The sequence below is a fragment of the Lissotriton vulgaris genome, chromosome 2_1 (assembly GCF_964263255.1).
Source record: "Lissotriton vulgaris chromosome 2_1, aLisVul1.2, whole genome shotgun sequence".
Lineage (NCBI taxonomy): Eukaryota > Metazoa > Chordata > Amphibia > Caudata > Salamandridae > Lissotriton > Lissotriton vulgaris.
This window is the reverse complement of record NC_141687.1, coordinates 834,804,443-834,819,215: the sequence shown is the minus strand read 5'-3', so window position 1 is coordinate 834,819,215 and position 14,773 is coordinate 834,804,443. Positions and strand designations below refer to the sequence as shown.

The window sequence follows — 14,773 nt, the reverse complement described above, 5'->3', positions numbered from 1 at the left end:
AAAGCACTGAATAAACCCATGTATTAAGAATCTTCCATTTTACCTGATGCCATACCATTCAAGGCTGTTCGTCTCCCCTTTGATTTCATAGCTACCATGAAAAAGAACGCCAGCCGGCTGGGGGACGTGCCAGGCGCATTTGGGGGCAATGGACACAGCGGCCTGCAGATGAACGGAGAGAGCATCTCGGAAGCAGAACTGGTCCTGCAGGTAAGTGAAGAAGCTTCTTACTGAAACCCAACCATGCCTCTACAGGAGTCAGGGCCTCGTCTGATTGGTTAAGGTGGTGCTGCTAATGTAGGGGAGTTGATTTATATTTCAGACTTTGTGTTAATGGGAACACCCATCTTACCATCCTGTGGAGAAAAGCATGCTCCCTAGGGTCAGATAAGGTCCCAGAAATTAGGCAGAGCAGATAGTGCCTCCAAAAAGTGTGTCACAGGCCCTCGAGCTAGGAACAGAAACGGAAAGAAAGAGAGATAGGTGTGAGTGCTCTTCCCAGGGAGTGCACCTCTAAGGTCCGATGGTCCCCTTACATCCTGTGGAAGATGAGGCAGCACTGCTGAAAGAGCATGCAGCCAAAACACACGTTAGAACTACTAATAGTAAAGAACATACAGCTTGGAAAGAAAGGGTTAATCTAAAATGATGTATACTGATAGTGCCTGCAAGACACCTCGTTCACATACTTATGGTGTGGTCCTGAGCGATGGATTCTTGCATTTGATTTAGTAGCTTGACCTAGGAGATTCAGTTGAAGGCTCTTAAATTGACACACTTTTCTAAATTAGAAAACAAATTAGATCCTTTGCTTACCTGGCCTCAGTCAGCTGAGAGACTATATATCTATGTTGCTTGCAGCATGTGTGCATGAAGCACACCAACCTTACACTGAGGACTGTATATTTGCAGCACTTGCAGCGTGCATTTGTGAAGCCCACTGCACCTGTACTGAGGACTACATATCTGTGATTCTGCCCTCTAGTGGCGGAATGTTAAAATACCCTTATAGCCCTCCATAGCTGGGCTATACCTGCATTAAAGTCCTGCTCCCTTGTTAAAGGCCCTCGACTTCGGCTCAGGCCTTTAAAGCTGGAGTGGGCCTTTAAGAATTTCTCATTTGCGAAGAAGTAAACTATCAGCTCTATGGTTTACAGAGACACTTAGACTATAGAAGCAAGTCTGTAGAAGACAAAAGCGGAATCGGAGGGAAGAATAAAATAAGGACGAAAAGTATAAATATAAAATATGTATGGATAACTATAAATCGCTTTTGATCAAAGAAGAAACTTTATTATTTTACACAAAAAATCGAAGAAGCCAAAAACTCTTCAAAATTACTTTTTCAGGTTATGGCCAAATTGTCCTTGGTCCCCATTGATGACATGACCCTTAGTGGTCGGGCCTTCTGTAACACATTTGCCAGCTTTTTTCTGGACAAAGTGGTATACATTGTTAACAAATCTGATCAAAATATTACTACTAGACAGGATGGTATAGTTCAATCTGCCTTAAGTCAGGGACAATCTATCTTTACCAAATTCTCAGCACTTTCGGTTAATCAATTAGTATCTTTAATTCAAGCCACTAAATCATGCTTTTACATGGAACCATGTCTCTCAGTAGCGATCAAATTAGCGGTGGAAACTGTGGCCACCCATTTGACAAGCATTTTTAACTCCAAGTTTGAGTCAGGATGCTTTTCTGGTCAATGGAAGGAAGCATCTATACTTCCTCTCATAAAAAAGCTTAACTTGAGCCCAATGGACCGTAATAATTATCGCCCCATTTCTCGAATTCCTCTGCCAGTGAAGATTTTAGAAAAGGCCATGAATCAGTAACTGGTATTGTTTTTAGAGGATAATCAACTGCCAGCCGCGGCCCGTGGAGGGAGTTCCGGTGGGGTAGAAAGGCGGGATGGGGGAGGGGCAGGGTGGGGGGTGCTAAAAACCGGAATATGGATAATTGGAGGTAAGTAAACAATTTATTTAATAAAACGAATTACGTAGCGCGCCCTGCATCGCAAAATGCGAGGCAGCGCGCACTACAAAATTAATTTTATTAATTAAATCGTTTACTTACCTCCAATTATCCATATTCCGGTTTTTAGCACCCCCCCCCCCCATGCTGCCCCTCCCCCGCCCCACCTTTCTGCCCCTCAGTAACTGCTATATATTACGCAAATCAGGTTTAGAATCGGTCATAGTACCGAAACAGCTCTACTCAAGACTAGACAAGAGGTGAGATCAATTCTTGATGGAAGGGGCAATTCAGAGCTCATCGTTCTCAAGTTTTCTGCAGCGTTAGATATGTTTGATTATAAGATACTGTCCGACCATCTCCAGAATGTCGGTATCGGGGGGACGGCTCTTGTTCACTTAAAATCTTTTCTTTCAGAGAGAAAGAGAGTAGTAGCACTGAATCAATTTGTGTCTGACCCTTTTTTCACTGCCTTTTGGGGTTCCGCAGGGATTCTCAATCAGTCCTACTTTGTTTAATGTATACGTAAAACCTCTGACAGCCTTCATTATGTCCTTTGGTTTTGATCTCATGTCTTATACAGATGATGCTCAAATCGTGGTAGCTATGCCAACTGGTGACAGTAGCACACGATTGTGATTTCATGACTGCACAGCAGCAATTGGGAACTGAATGAATATAAACTGCCTGAAATTGAACTCTGGTAAAACAGAGGTCATTATTTTTGGGAATAATTCCACCCTTTAGTTCCCTTTATGGTGAACAGAGGAACTGGGAACCCTGGCCTCCCCAGTGAGTAAGGTGAGGAATCTGGGGGTGGTAATGGATAATAAACTAACATTTGGCCAGCAGGTGAATACAGTCACTTCATCCGCTTTCTATATCTTGAGGATGGTAAAAAGTATTTTCCTTTTAAGCCTTATGGATACTGAAAAAAGGGTGGTAATGGCACTTTTACTATCAGAGATAGACTACTGCAATGGCCTATACTTAAATATGCAACATCAACACCTAAATAGGTTACAAGTCTTGCAGAACGCAGCAGCCAGACAGTTGGCTGGCATTCCTAAGCATAAATCTGCTTCTCAAGCCATCAGCAAGTTACATTGGCTCCCTATCAGGCAGCAAATAAGGGTTTAAAGCTCTCTGTCTAGCCTACAAGACTATTTGAAACAATCCTTCCAATGGTACGTCCCAGGGTGAAACCTGCGCTCCTCTGGTGCCATGAAACTTTTAGTTACCAGGTTCAAATGGACCAATTGGGGAGGAAGTAGTTTCGTGACCAGCACCCCAGAAGAATGAAAGGTAAGGACGGATCTATGTCCACTCAACAGAGCTAGCGCCAAGACATCTCCAGGTATTTGTTTGCGCTTTAGAAGTAAATATAACATAACATAACTACACCCTTACAGCAACGTTTAACATCATGATATCAGAGTTGGGTGTAACAGCATTATACTAACTAACACTGCAGAATACTTCGATGAACAATTCCATGAGTAACGTGTAAAAAAATTAACAATTTGCCTCTCCTTTTTCCCATGCTGCATTTATACATTTTGCCTGTTTTTTCAGGCTTTTACAGCATTAACATCCTTGTTGTTTTGGAGTGGAGGTGTTACAGACCATTACTTTAATCCACAGTGCGGGTGGGGTCTTCCACATTTTTCATATACCAAAGAGTGGACAGTTCTACTTTTTCCAGCTTATCAACCAGTGCAACAAGTCGTGAAGTTTATGTCTTCTAGTCTTAGGGAGTTTTGTTGTGAAAAAAGACTATACAAACGCTGGCGCTTGAGGCCAAACACCAACACAAATGAAATTACGCATCACAATCATAGCCTAATTTAACGCCACCCTAGTAACAAACCTAACAAAACACTTCAGACAAGGCACAGAGCTAGGGCTGGGTGCCTATCTGTGTTGTGTGGGTTTGTTTGATAATGATATATATATATATATATGTCCAAACGAAAAGGCTCAACAGTTGAGGCGCCACACACGGACGTGTTAAAACCTTCTTTATTAGCAGGTTTCAGGGAAACCAGTATCCCCTTGAACAGCACAATCACGTCTCCAAACATGTTTCGGGCTGCATAGCCCTTGATCACCAGAGTCAAAGGAGGCACAGCTGCATGGTGTTTCACACTGCTCTTGTAGCGAAGATAGTAGTCCCGCCCAGTGGGCATGCCCAAGGCTGCATTTTGGTCATTGTAGTCTGACTTGATACAATCCATAGTGGAATGTAGCCATGTCTCCAAGTTCGCTTAAACCTGTAGTAGGTTGTTGCCAAAAGGACCCCTGGGTCCCTGCTAGTGTACCTTGCCAACACGGTCACGCCGTTCCGCTGACGCTGCAATCTTCACAGTGTGCTGGAGCTGGGGCACCTCGCGACCCAGGCAGGGCCGCTATATATATATATATATATTCACTGAAAAAACCATAGGTTTGACACCAGTTATAGTTAGCTGGAAATTTTACTGACATAAAACCATTGAAATTCCCACGTTATAGTTAGTTGGACTCACTATAACTTGCGCGCCTGCAATGCACTGCTGATGACGTCACATATTACATCACTCATGACATGGTCGGTGACATCACTCATGACATCACTGATGACACCATCCAGTGAATGTGTGTCTTTCTGAAAAATATATATATTTTCTATATGAAAAAGGTCGATGGAAGAATAAATGTTTAAGTAAGTGTCTAAATGGATGTTTTAAAAAAAAAAATTGATTGGTTAACCGGCTTATTAAGTGTATCTTAGTGAATACATATATTAGCGAGTAATGTTTTAATATTTAAATATATGTATCAGTGTTTCACTTTGTGTATAAGTTGCTGCATAGGTTGGTGAGTAGCTACATGTGTGTGTATATGGGTTATTAGATTTTTTTTTAGTATCAGTATGAGTGTCTGTATGGTTTGGTCGGGGTATTACTTAGCACATAGATGCATCAATGACTGACTCACTGTATGTGTTTTGAAGACAGCATATGTGCAGGACTGTATGGGTGGAAGAGTGTGTACATGTGTGTGTTAGTGAGTGAATGACTGTCTCACTAGTGTCTTTATCAGTAACTACATTTGTTTTAATCTAGTATATGTGAGTAATGATGTATATAAGTGAGTATATGTGGGAGTGAGAGATTGTAAGAGTTCCTGTTTAAATAAGTATGTCTTTCTATAAGTGATTGTTTTAGAGAGTAAGTATGTGTAAGTTTCCTTAGAAGTAAGGTGGTAGTGGGTGTATAGCTGTATATGCAAATAAATGGATGTTCGATAGTTTATTTGCATGTGTTAGTATGTGTGTGAGTAACTTTTGGATGACTGTCGGTGTGTAACAGGATGTATAGGTGTATCACTACATATGATGAGTGAGTATATGAATGAGTGACTATATAGAACTGTTGGTGAATGAGTGGATGTGTATATAGATGGTGGAATTACTGAATTGGTTGTTGTAACTGGTATGGGTATCTCCATTTTTTTGAAAATTTTAGTTTCTATTTTTGAATATGTGTTTCAAGGATTACATTACACTGAAAGGAGGTCTGTCACTCTGTCACAAGGATGGTGTCATCAGTGATGTCATGAGTGATGTCACTGACCATGTCATGAGTGATGTAATATGTGACGTCATCAGCAGTGCATTGCAGGCGCGCAAGTTATAGTGAGTCCAACTAACTATAACGTGGGAATTTCAATGGTTTTATGTCAGTAAAATTTCCAGCTAACTATAACTGGTGTCAAACCTATGGTTTTTTCAGTGAATTTAATAGGTTTTTCAAATACAGCCTGAGTTTATTCAGCAGGCTATGTCGACATAGCCTACTGAATAAACTCTGGCTGTATTTGTCAAGACACTGCGCCGTGTTCTTCTGTCCAAGAGGAGCGTTGTGGTTTATGTTAGCGGACCGAGCTTGGAGGTTCACCGAATGACGCACCAGCTGATCAGGTGTTGCGGCGGCTGTTTCCAAGCAAGTTTGAGAGGATATATATATATATTGCACTATTTCTGTTGGGACAAGACACACCTTGCAAATATACCTCCCTTTCCTGTTTCACTCTGGGCGCTGAAGAGGCCACACGGCCGAAATGCATACGCCCGCTGCCATGTTAAGTGGAATAAAGAATCTCCGCCTTGCTTCCCCACTGTGGCCTCTGCCTTTCTCTGTTGGAGGGGTTTTCGACATTTTTACAACGCCAGCCAGCGGCGTTCCACAGAGGTCCCTGCACACAAGATGGTTGGGTCTATACTGGCGATGGTGTTTCGGCAGCAGTACTTTATTTTTCAAGTTATTGAAAAGACCCAGCGCCACCACTCGACTTCAGGTGGAAAAAGAAGCGGTGTCGGAATCACTGTATTCCGCGCTGGGTGAGATGCACTGACATACTTATCCCCGCTGAAAAGATTCCTGGAAGAGATGGTTGTGCAGTCAGGGGACTCGAGGAGATCACATATTCCTGAAGGCAGCGCAGGACATCAGTAGAAGGTTTTACAGTACCCTCAAGTTTGCGCAACCACTTGGCCGCCTGATCCTGACTTACAGCTGCATTCTGGGACTTGCAGTAAATTCGACACTTCAGGACCCTATACAGGTGATATCAATCACTATTGGAGGCGGAGCGAACTTTGCACTATTTCTGTTGGGACAAGACACACCTTGCAAATATACCTCCCTTTCCTGTTTCACTCTGGGCGCTGAAGAGGCCACACGGCCGAAATGCATACGCCCGCTGCCATGTTAAGTGGAATAAAGAATCTCCGCCTTGCTTCCCCACTGTGGCCTCTGCCTTTCTTTGTTGGAGGGGTTTTCGACATTTTTACAACGCCAGCCAGCGGCGTTCCACAGAGGTCCCTGCACACAAGATGGTTGGGTCTATACTGGCGATGGTGTTTCGGCAGCAGTACTTTATTTTTCAAGTTATTGAAAAGACCCAGCGCCACCACTCGACTTCAGGTGGAAAAAGAAGCGGTGTCGGAATCACTGTATTCCGCGCTGGGTGAGATGCACTGACATACTTATCCCCGCTGAAAAGATTCCTGGAAGAGATGGTTGTGCAGTCAGGGGACTCGAGGAGATCACATATTCCTGAAGGCAGCGCAGGACATCAGTAGAAGGTTTTACAGTACCCTCAAGTTTGCGCAACCACTTGGCCGCCTGATCCTGACTTACAGCTGCATTCTGGGACTTGCAGTAAATTCGACACTTCAGGACCCTATACAGGTGATATCAATCACTATTGGAGGCGGAGCGATCTTTGCACTATTTCTGTTGGGACAAGACACACCTTGCAAATATACCTCCCTTTCCTGTTTCACTCTGGGCGCTGAAGAGGCCACACGGCCGAAATGCATACGCCCGCTGCCATGTTAAGTGGAATAAAGAATCTCCGCCTTGCTTCCCCACTGTGGCCTCTGCCTTTCTTTGTTGGAGGGGTTTTCGACATATATATATATATATCCAACAATTTTCTCCCCCTCAAGGAAAGAAAGACGGAGTCGCACTTCAAAACAAAGCCCAGCACCACGCTGCAAGTTGATTTCTTCAAGTGATTTATTAATCCATGGGGTCAAAAGCAAATAATAATGGTTATAATGGTTTATTTGCTTTTGACCCCATGGATTAATAAATCACTTGAAGAAATCAACTTGCAGCGTGGTGCTGGGCTTTGTTTTGAAGTGCGACTCCGTCTTTCTTTCCTTGAGGGGGAGAAAATTGTTGGATAAGTAAGCAGTTGGGCTCAACTGCGGGAGTGACGCGACCACACACAGCAGCGCCTACCTGGGAAAGGAGGGAGCCATAAGGTAGAGATATATATATATATATATATATATATATATTCTGCTCTCTCCTGTAGTAAAGCAACACAAGTTGACGACACTTTGTGCTGGCCAAAATCATTAATTTAAGTCAGCTATTCGGTGTTGCATTCCTCATGGAACAGAGTTTCATAAACAGAGTTGTGTTTACCTCAATTGTCTCTATCCTGACAATTGAGCTATGTGAACTAATCAATCACATTTCAATTTGATTATACAGAGTTCCCTGAACATTCCAAAATACCATATAGCCCTAGTGGGCATAATATATATATTGATATAGAATGCAACATCCCTTGTTAAAACCAAAACAAAACAAAGTGCTTGTGAAGTGCAAATTAAACAAATACAAAAGACATTTAAAACTGAAATTGAGGCATTGCCTTATTACAACTCTTCTTCGCAATACATTTATGTTACTTGATACTGATGCAGATTTAAACCCCGTAAGGTGTGTACTAAGGTCTTCTTCTATATTAAGACCAGTGGGAGCTTGAGTGTTTAATTCCAAGATATAACATGATTTTAGGCATCTTAAGTTCTTCTCTCGGTCCCCACCACGAATGCTAGGTGGTATGCAATCGATTACAAAGTAAGTAAGCCCTGCCACATCTTTATTATGGAACAATTCAAAGTTTCACGCCACTAGGTAAGCCTTATCGCCATTCCGGATAGCTCTCAAGTGCTGTAGCACCCTGATGTGTGCTGGATGTATTGTGCTGCCCACGTACTTCAGGCCACAAGGGCACTGAAGAACGTAGACAGCAAATTCCGTTTTGCAAGACAGGAAACCTCTCATTTTCTCTACTCTTTTCGACAAGCCCGGAATGTATTGATAAAATGAACTTTGCTTACGTATGGGAAAGTTGAAAAAACGACGAGTCTGTTTTCCTGCTCATTTATTTTGTAGTCATGTCACGTGAGGGTGGTATGTGCACAGCGGTTAAAATGGCCACTTGAGATATGTAAAACTTTGGTGAACAAGCCTGCTGGACAGGCGAAACGCGTCCGAAGAGCAGACTTAAATAAATGATTTTGGCCAGCACAAAGTGTTGTCAACTCGTGTTGCTTTGCTACAGGAGAGAGCAGAATTTGTGAAGACCTGACTACGGAGGTCTTGATTAAGACGACACACCCGGTGTTCTGGTAGGCGGCAGCGTTTACCGGAGTAAGGAGACTTATATATATATATATATTTTGCCCAGAGTCAAGCTTAAACTATACTAGAACTAGGGAGGATATTTACCAATTCATTCGCAAGTTAAAACTAAGGAAAATGTTTTCACAGAAAGCGGCCTTGGCTAATACACAGGACTCCAATTCAGAGATTGCACATCCGGAGCTAGTGGTCTCAGATATCAATGTGTACTGTGACATGTATCAACTAGCAAATGAAGGTGAAACGTGAACACAAGAAGGGTCATCAATGAATGGTCAAAAAAAGCCCACCACTCCATTCAAACCAAAATCGAAATTTATTCCCTTAGCGGCACATGATGGCTTGGACAAGTTCAGCGAGCATGTAGTGGCACAAGTTAAAAAATGGGCCCACACGTGTAACAAAACCAAGAAAAAATATGCCAATCAAGACAGAAAATTCAGTCAATTGATGATCAGATTACAAAAGGAAGATGCTACCGAAAATCTACACCGTTAAAATATAAAGCGACCTTGGATGTATTATTCAAGAAATTGCTGGCGTGGAAAGGACTAGGTCTTTTAAGTGGGGATGAATTTAAATTTATTAAAAAAGAACACCCCCAGGTACCCTATATTTACTTTATTCCAAAAGTCCATAAAAGTCTAACAGCACCGCCCGGAAGACCAATTATTGCGGCATGTGATGGACCCTTGGAAAACCTTTCCAGGTACATTGACTATTTTTTACAGGCACATATGAAAAATGTGGATTCTTACATCAAAGATACCAGTGACTTCATTAGAAAAATCAAAGAAATAGAATGGAGTCCTGTAATGATACTAGTAACTTTGGATGTGAACTCCCTATATACATGTATTAAGCATAGGGATGGCCTACGGACTTGTGAATACTTTTTGAGTACAAGGTCTATGGAATTTGCACATCACACCAAAATGCTTTTAGAGATGTTGTCATTCTGTCTGGAGAACAATTAGTTTCTGTTCAATGGTCAATTTTTCCAGCAAATACAAGGTGTAGCTATGGGGGCCAGTTTTTCCCCCAGCTATGCCTGTTTATTTATGGGCTGGTGGGAGGAACTGGTCCTCAAGCGGAAATTTGAACAGCAATGGGCTTCCAATATAATATCATGGCTGCGTTTTATTGACGATTTATTTATTGTCTGGAAAGGTACAGAAGAAAGTGTTCTGGAGTTCATAGAAGAGATAAACTTGAATGATCTTAATCTAAGTTTTACATCTAACACAAGTAAACATTCGGTGACATTTTTAGACGTACAGGTTGTTTTAAACAATAACATCCTAATGACTACCCTTTTTAGAAAGCCAACCGCAGGCAACACTCTACTCCATGCGACCAGTGCACATCCCTCACACCTTATAAAAAGCATACCCTATGGGGAGATGCTACGCATCCGGCGTATATGTAGTGACCCTGCCGATGCGAGGGAAAAACAATTGGAGAGCCTGGTCAGATTTGTGGAGAGAGGGTATAGCCAAAAATTGGTAGAAACTGCAATGAGGAAGTCCCAATTAAAACCCATAGAGGAGCTCTTAGAGTATCAATCTAAAGTGACCAAAGATAAAAAACCAGATCAGGTCCGCTTAATATTAACATACTTTAAGGAAGAAAAGGATCTGAGGACAATTATGAGACATAACTGGCATTTTGTCCAGGATGATCCAGTGATCGGCGACACAATGCCCTCCAATCCCTCAATTTCCTTCCGTAGAGCTAGAAGCATGGGTGCTATACTAGCAAAAAACAGCCAGGAAAGTTTCAAAAAAGATAACTGGTTTTTAATTAGAAAGGGATTCTACAGATGTCTAACCTGCAAAGCCTGTCAGTTTGGTGTCAATACCAAAGGCTATGTGACAGCATTCTCCAGGACCACTAGACAGATAAAGCAACATCTAACCTGTAAAACAGAATACTGTGTCTATGTCCTGGAATGTGAATGCAACCTAAAATATGTAGGCAGCACCAAACTGCAGGTACACAAGCGTATTTTGCAGCATTTAAGTGCAATCACCAACAAAGACCAGACTTACCCTGTTGCTAGGCATTTTGAGGCAGTTCACAAAAGTAACCCGAAATGCCTAAGATATTATGCAATTGAATCTATTCCACTAACAAGAAGAGAAGGGGATAGGGAAACTTGCCTCAGACAAACAGAAACTAGGTACATTTTAGAGTTTGACTCAAAATGGCCAAAAGGCTTGAATGCAACAGAGGGCCTCCACACATTTATATGATTGCCATGCATAGCCCTATCATAGCACTGTGTTCAACGCTATACCAAATATAGGATTATTCAAAGGATGTAGGATTAGCTTGTTATTCACTGGCTGTCTCCTCTGTATATATTGCATATTTTGCACAAACCCTATATGGGACATGTCTATGCAGGATTGTTTTTAAGATATTATGGGTAGTTTTTATCCATGAGTCTTTTTTAGCAATTTGTTTTAGATTTGTCACCTTGAATGAATTTTCTATTTGTGTATGTGTTTTAAAGAAGGATTTTATGCAATGTTTAACAATATGTCTCCTATATTATCTCATTTTATGATCTAGAACATATCAAATTAATGTCCCGATGAATAGGCATCCCCCTCTTTGGAACCAGAACACCGACTATGTATGAGGACCATTGGCATTTGTCACTTTAAAATGTTACACTATATGCACTAGTCACTTTAGACTTACAGTATGGTAGCACGATAGCACTTTTTGCTTAAATATAAGGCTTTTTCGTGATTAGAAAATCCAATGGTGGCTACTTTTGTATGAATATACACATTTGTGCCTAATAATGATTAGTGTACAAAGTGAGCACATAGCCAATAGGAGTAGTTATACATTGAAATAAAGAGCTCAGAGACAAAATCTTCTTTTATAATTTAATACATAGTTATATATTATTTAGGGCACACTTGTGGTTTTTTAACAAAATTCTTTTTTTAGGAACAATTTTTTCTTTTTACGTTTTGGTGAGCACGTATAAGTAACAACATTAGTATGATATTTAGAAAAGGAAAGGGAATTTTAGTGGCATTTATGCGGACAATATTTTTGAAATAACATGATGTATTCAAAATACACTGTTATTTGCCAAAATGAAATGTTTACATTTATATGCATTTATGCAGATAATAAGATGTAATTTAAGCGTAAACAATCATTCTTGTTGCCGCTATTGTAATACGGATGTATTGATACAGCTATATACCTTTTCTATGTCTATTGTAATATGGAAAACACTGGCACTTTAAAAACGGGGCTTGTGATGTAGCACAGTCATGTGATCAAGGCCGCGGAGACGGACGAAACGTGTCGTGACTTGCAACCTGGAATAAAATAGCACTTTTCATATGAGTGGTCCACGCCTCGTGATTCCGCTATCGGGCGGTGTTCTGTGCGCGAGGTTATGCGCATATATATATATATATATATATTCACATTTTAAGATTTTTTAATTATGTCACTTGCACTACACTTATAATTCAGCTACAGCAACCAAAACATTGAAAATGATATCAATTGTTTGAAGAGATTGTTTACTTATGTCAATGGATATATGTGTTTTTAATACTATAAAGAAGAATATGAGTGGTATTTTCTAATTCTAGCAACTGTTTGTGGTATGTATTGTAATTGGACTTCCGATGTCTGACCAAAATGCAATGTGCCCTTAATGAGCTATGGTTCTCCTGTTGATCTGCATTAGCATCATGTTGTGAGAGTAGAGCTGTGCATGAAAGCATTCTGTGAAAGTAGTGTTGTTCATAACATCATTTGGTAGCATGGTTCTATTAGAAATGGGCATACTGTGCATAGGTGGTTAGAGTCAGTGTGGTTTCTTGTTTTTCCCAAAGTTTTGTACTGTGGGTGTCGATATAGCCATATTTCGAATTACTTACCACGAGAGAAGTCCAAACCCCAGAGTGCACCACACTGCAGACTCAATCCTCAGATTACGCTTTCCACTGTTAGCCTTCGATTTGGATGCATGTTGGAAGAGGAACCAAACTGCATGTTATGTGGTTTTTGTGGCATCGTAGCACACAGACACATGATATTGATTGTTCTGTTTTTGAGCATACTTTGCCATTGGATCCGTTTTTATAGCAGTCTGTAACATTTGTGTTGTGTATAGCAGCATTCTTTGGCACCAATGCAGTGTATTGCTTGCTCTGTGGCACAGCACCGGTGTATGACAGCATTTTGGGATATCAGAGTGTAGCAGCATTCTGCAACATCGAAGATGCATATGCAAGCTCTCCTTTATATCCGGTTAACAGTATGTTGACATTAGATCATCCTGTGACATCAGAGCTGCGTGCAGCATTTTGGGCCAGGGTTGATGGTTGGTGAAGGACCAGTACAACACAGATTAATCCCTGTTTCAGAATTGAAAGCAGGAGGCCTAACAAAGTATTTTTTTGGTGATGGAAAATCTGCGTCGCTGACAGAACTGAAATGTAAGGGGATATTTCTGGGGCTCATTGAAGGAGAGCTGCAGAGGCCTGAAGGGAGAACGGGGACTTAGCTCTGCTATGCCTGCTACAGTTTGTGTGGGTCCATCAATCGTTTGTAAAGGCAAGGGAGCAACACTGTACCAGAGTCACAACTACATAGCTCTGTATTGCCTAACACTGGTACTGAAGTATTTCCACAGACATTTACATACACATTTACACAGCCATAGAGGTATTACAGCAGACCGTATATACCAGCACATTTACTTAAGCGTCTCATGGCACTGATAAAGGTGTACTTCTACACTCTCTCAGATATGTAGGCAAGTACTAACCCAATCAGTGCCAGGCACAGGAGATGCCATTGAGGGATGTTATTCGGCATTTTCAGCAGTAATAGTGACTGAGGCAACCCACTGGGGTGAATATGGATATATTATGAAGTATGAAGCACGAATAACTCACTGGAGGAATACGGACGCACTACATGTACCAATCCCAAGAGGCGGAGGAACAGTGATTAAGTGGTGCCGACAATAGAATTTTCGTGCTTCTGTTTCGAGTGAGGAGCCCCCGATGAAGTGTCTGAATACACGAAAAGCGTTGGGCAGGGCTTACATTTGGCAAAGTGCTGTCTTGCGAAGTTTGCTGTTTCCTCAATAAATGAAGGCAGGATTGATTCACCTGTGCGCGGTTCCCTCTCTGCAGGCAAACTTTCTGTTGGATATATATATTATCTACTGGCGGTCGCCAGCAGGTAGTTATAGTTAGGAGCTAGTTTCCATAGGAAATCCGCAACATTCTATTGGGAATAACTTTGGCGCCGGTTGATGAATCTCCGCGAATTTCTCAAAGAAGATGGCCCGCTACGCTCCGCTCCTTCCCTGGGAGTCTCGAGAAGATTCGTCAAGCGGGACCTGAGAAAAAAGGGGGGGGGGTCCCAAAACGTGTTTTCCCCATGTTAATTTCCATAGGACGTTTAGACACGGCTACAGCCCGAACCGCTGAACGGAATTACACCAAATTTGGGAAAATGGTAGGGTCTGGTACGCAGATCACGCTTCTGTTTAAATGGTGTAAATCCCTCCAGTAGTTGCTGAGAAAATTAAAGTTGAAATCAATTATATATCTATAAGCGTGCACCGTGCCCGCACCTTGCCGTGCGCGAGCTTCATGCTGATTGGCTGCCACTGTCTGTCAACACTCTAAAACAGACAATGTTGGCTGCCATCTTGTGCCTCGGTAGACTGAGGCACAGGAAAGCAGAAAAACAAACGTGTAGAACTCAAAAAGGGGGCAGGGTAGAAGCACCCTGACCCC

General features: G+C 41.7%; 1 protein-coding gene across 1 annotated transcript in view; it reads left to right on the top strand.

Moving 5' to 3' along the window:
• Positions 1-14,773, top strand: part of LOC147731248 (uncharacterized) — a 269,780-nt gene that overhangs the window by 165,526 nt on the left and 89,481 nt on the right. Inside the window, exon 3 of the mRNA XM_086956252.1 lies at positions 92-210. Within this exon, the coding sequence (XP_086812378.1) occupies positions 92-210 (119 nt within the window). The remainder of the gene's footprint in view (positions 1-91; positions 211-14,773) is intronic.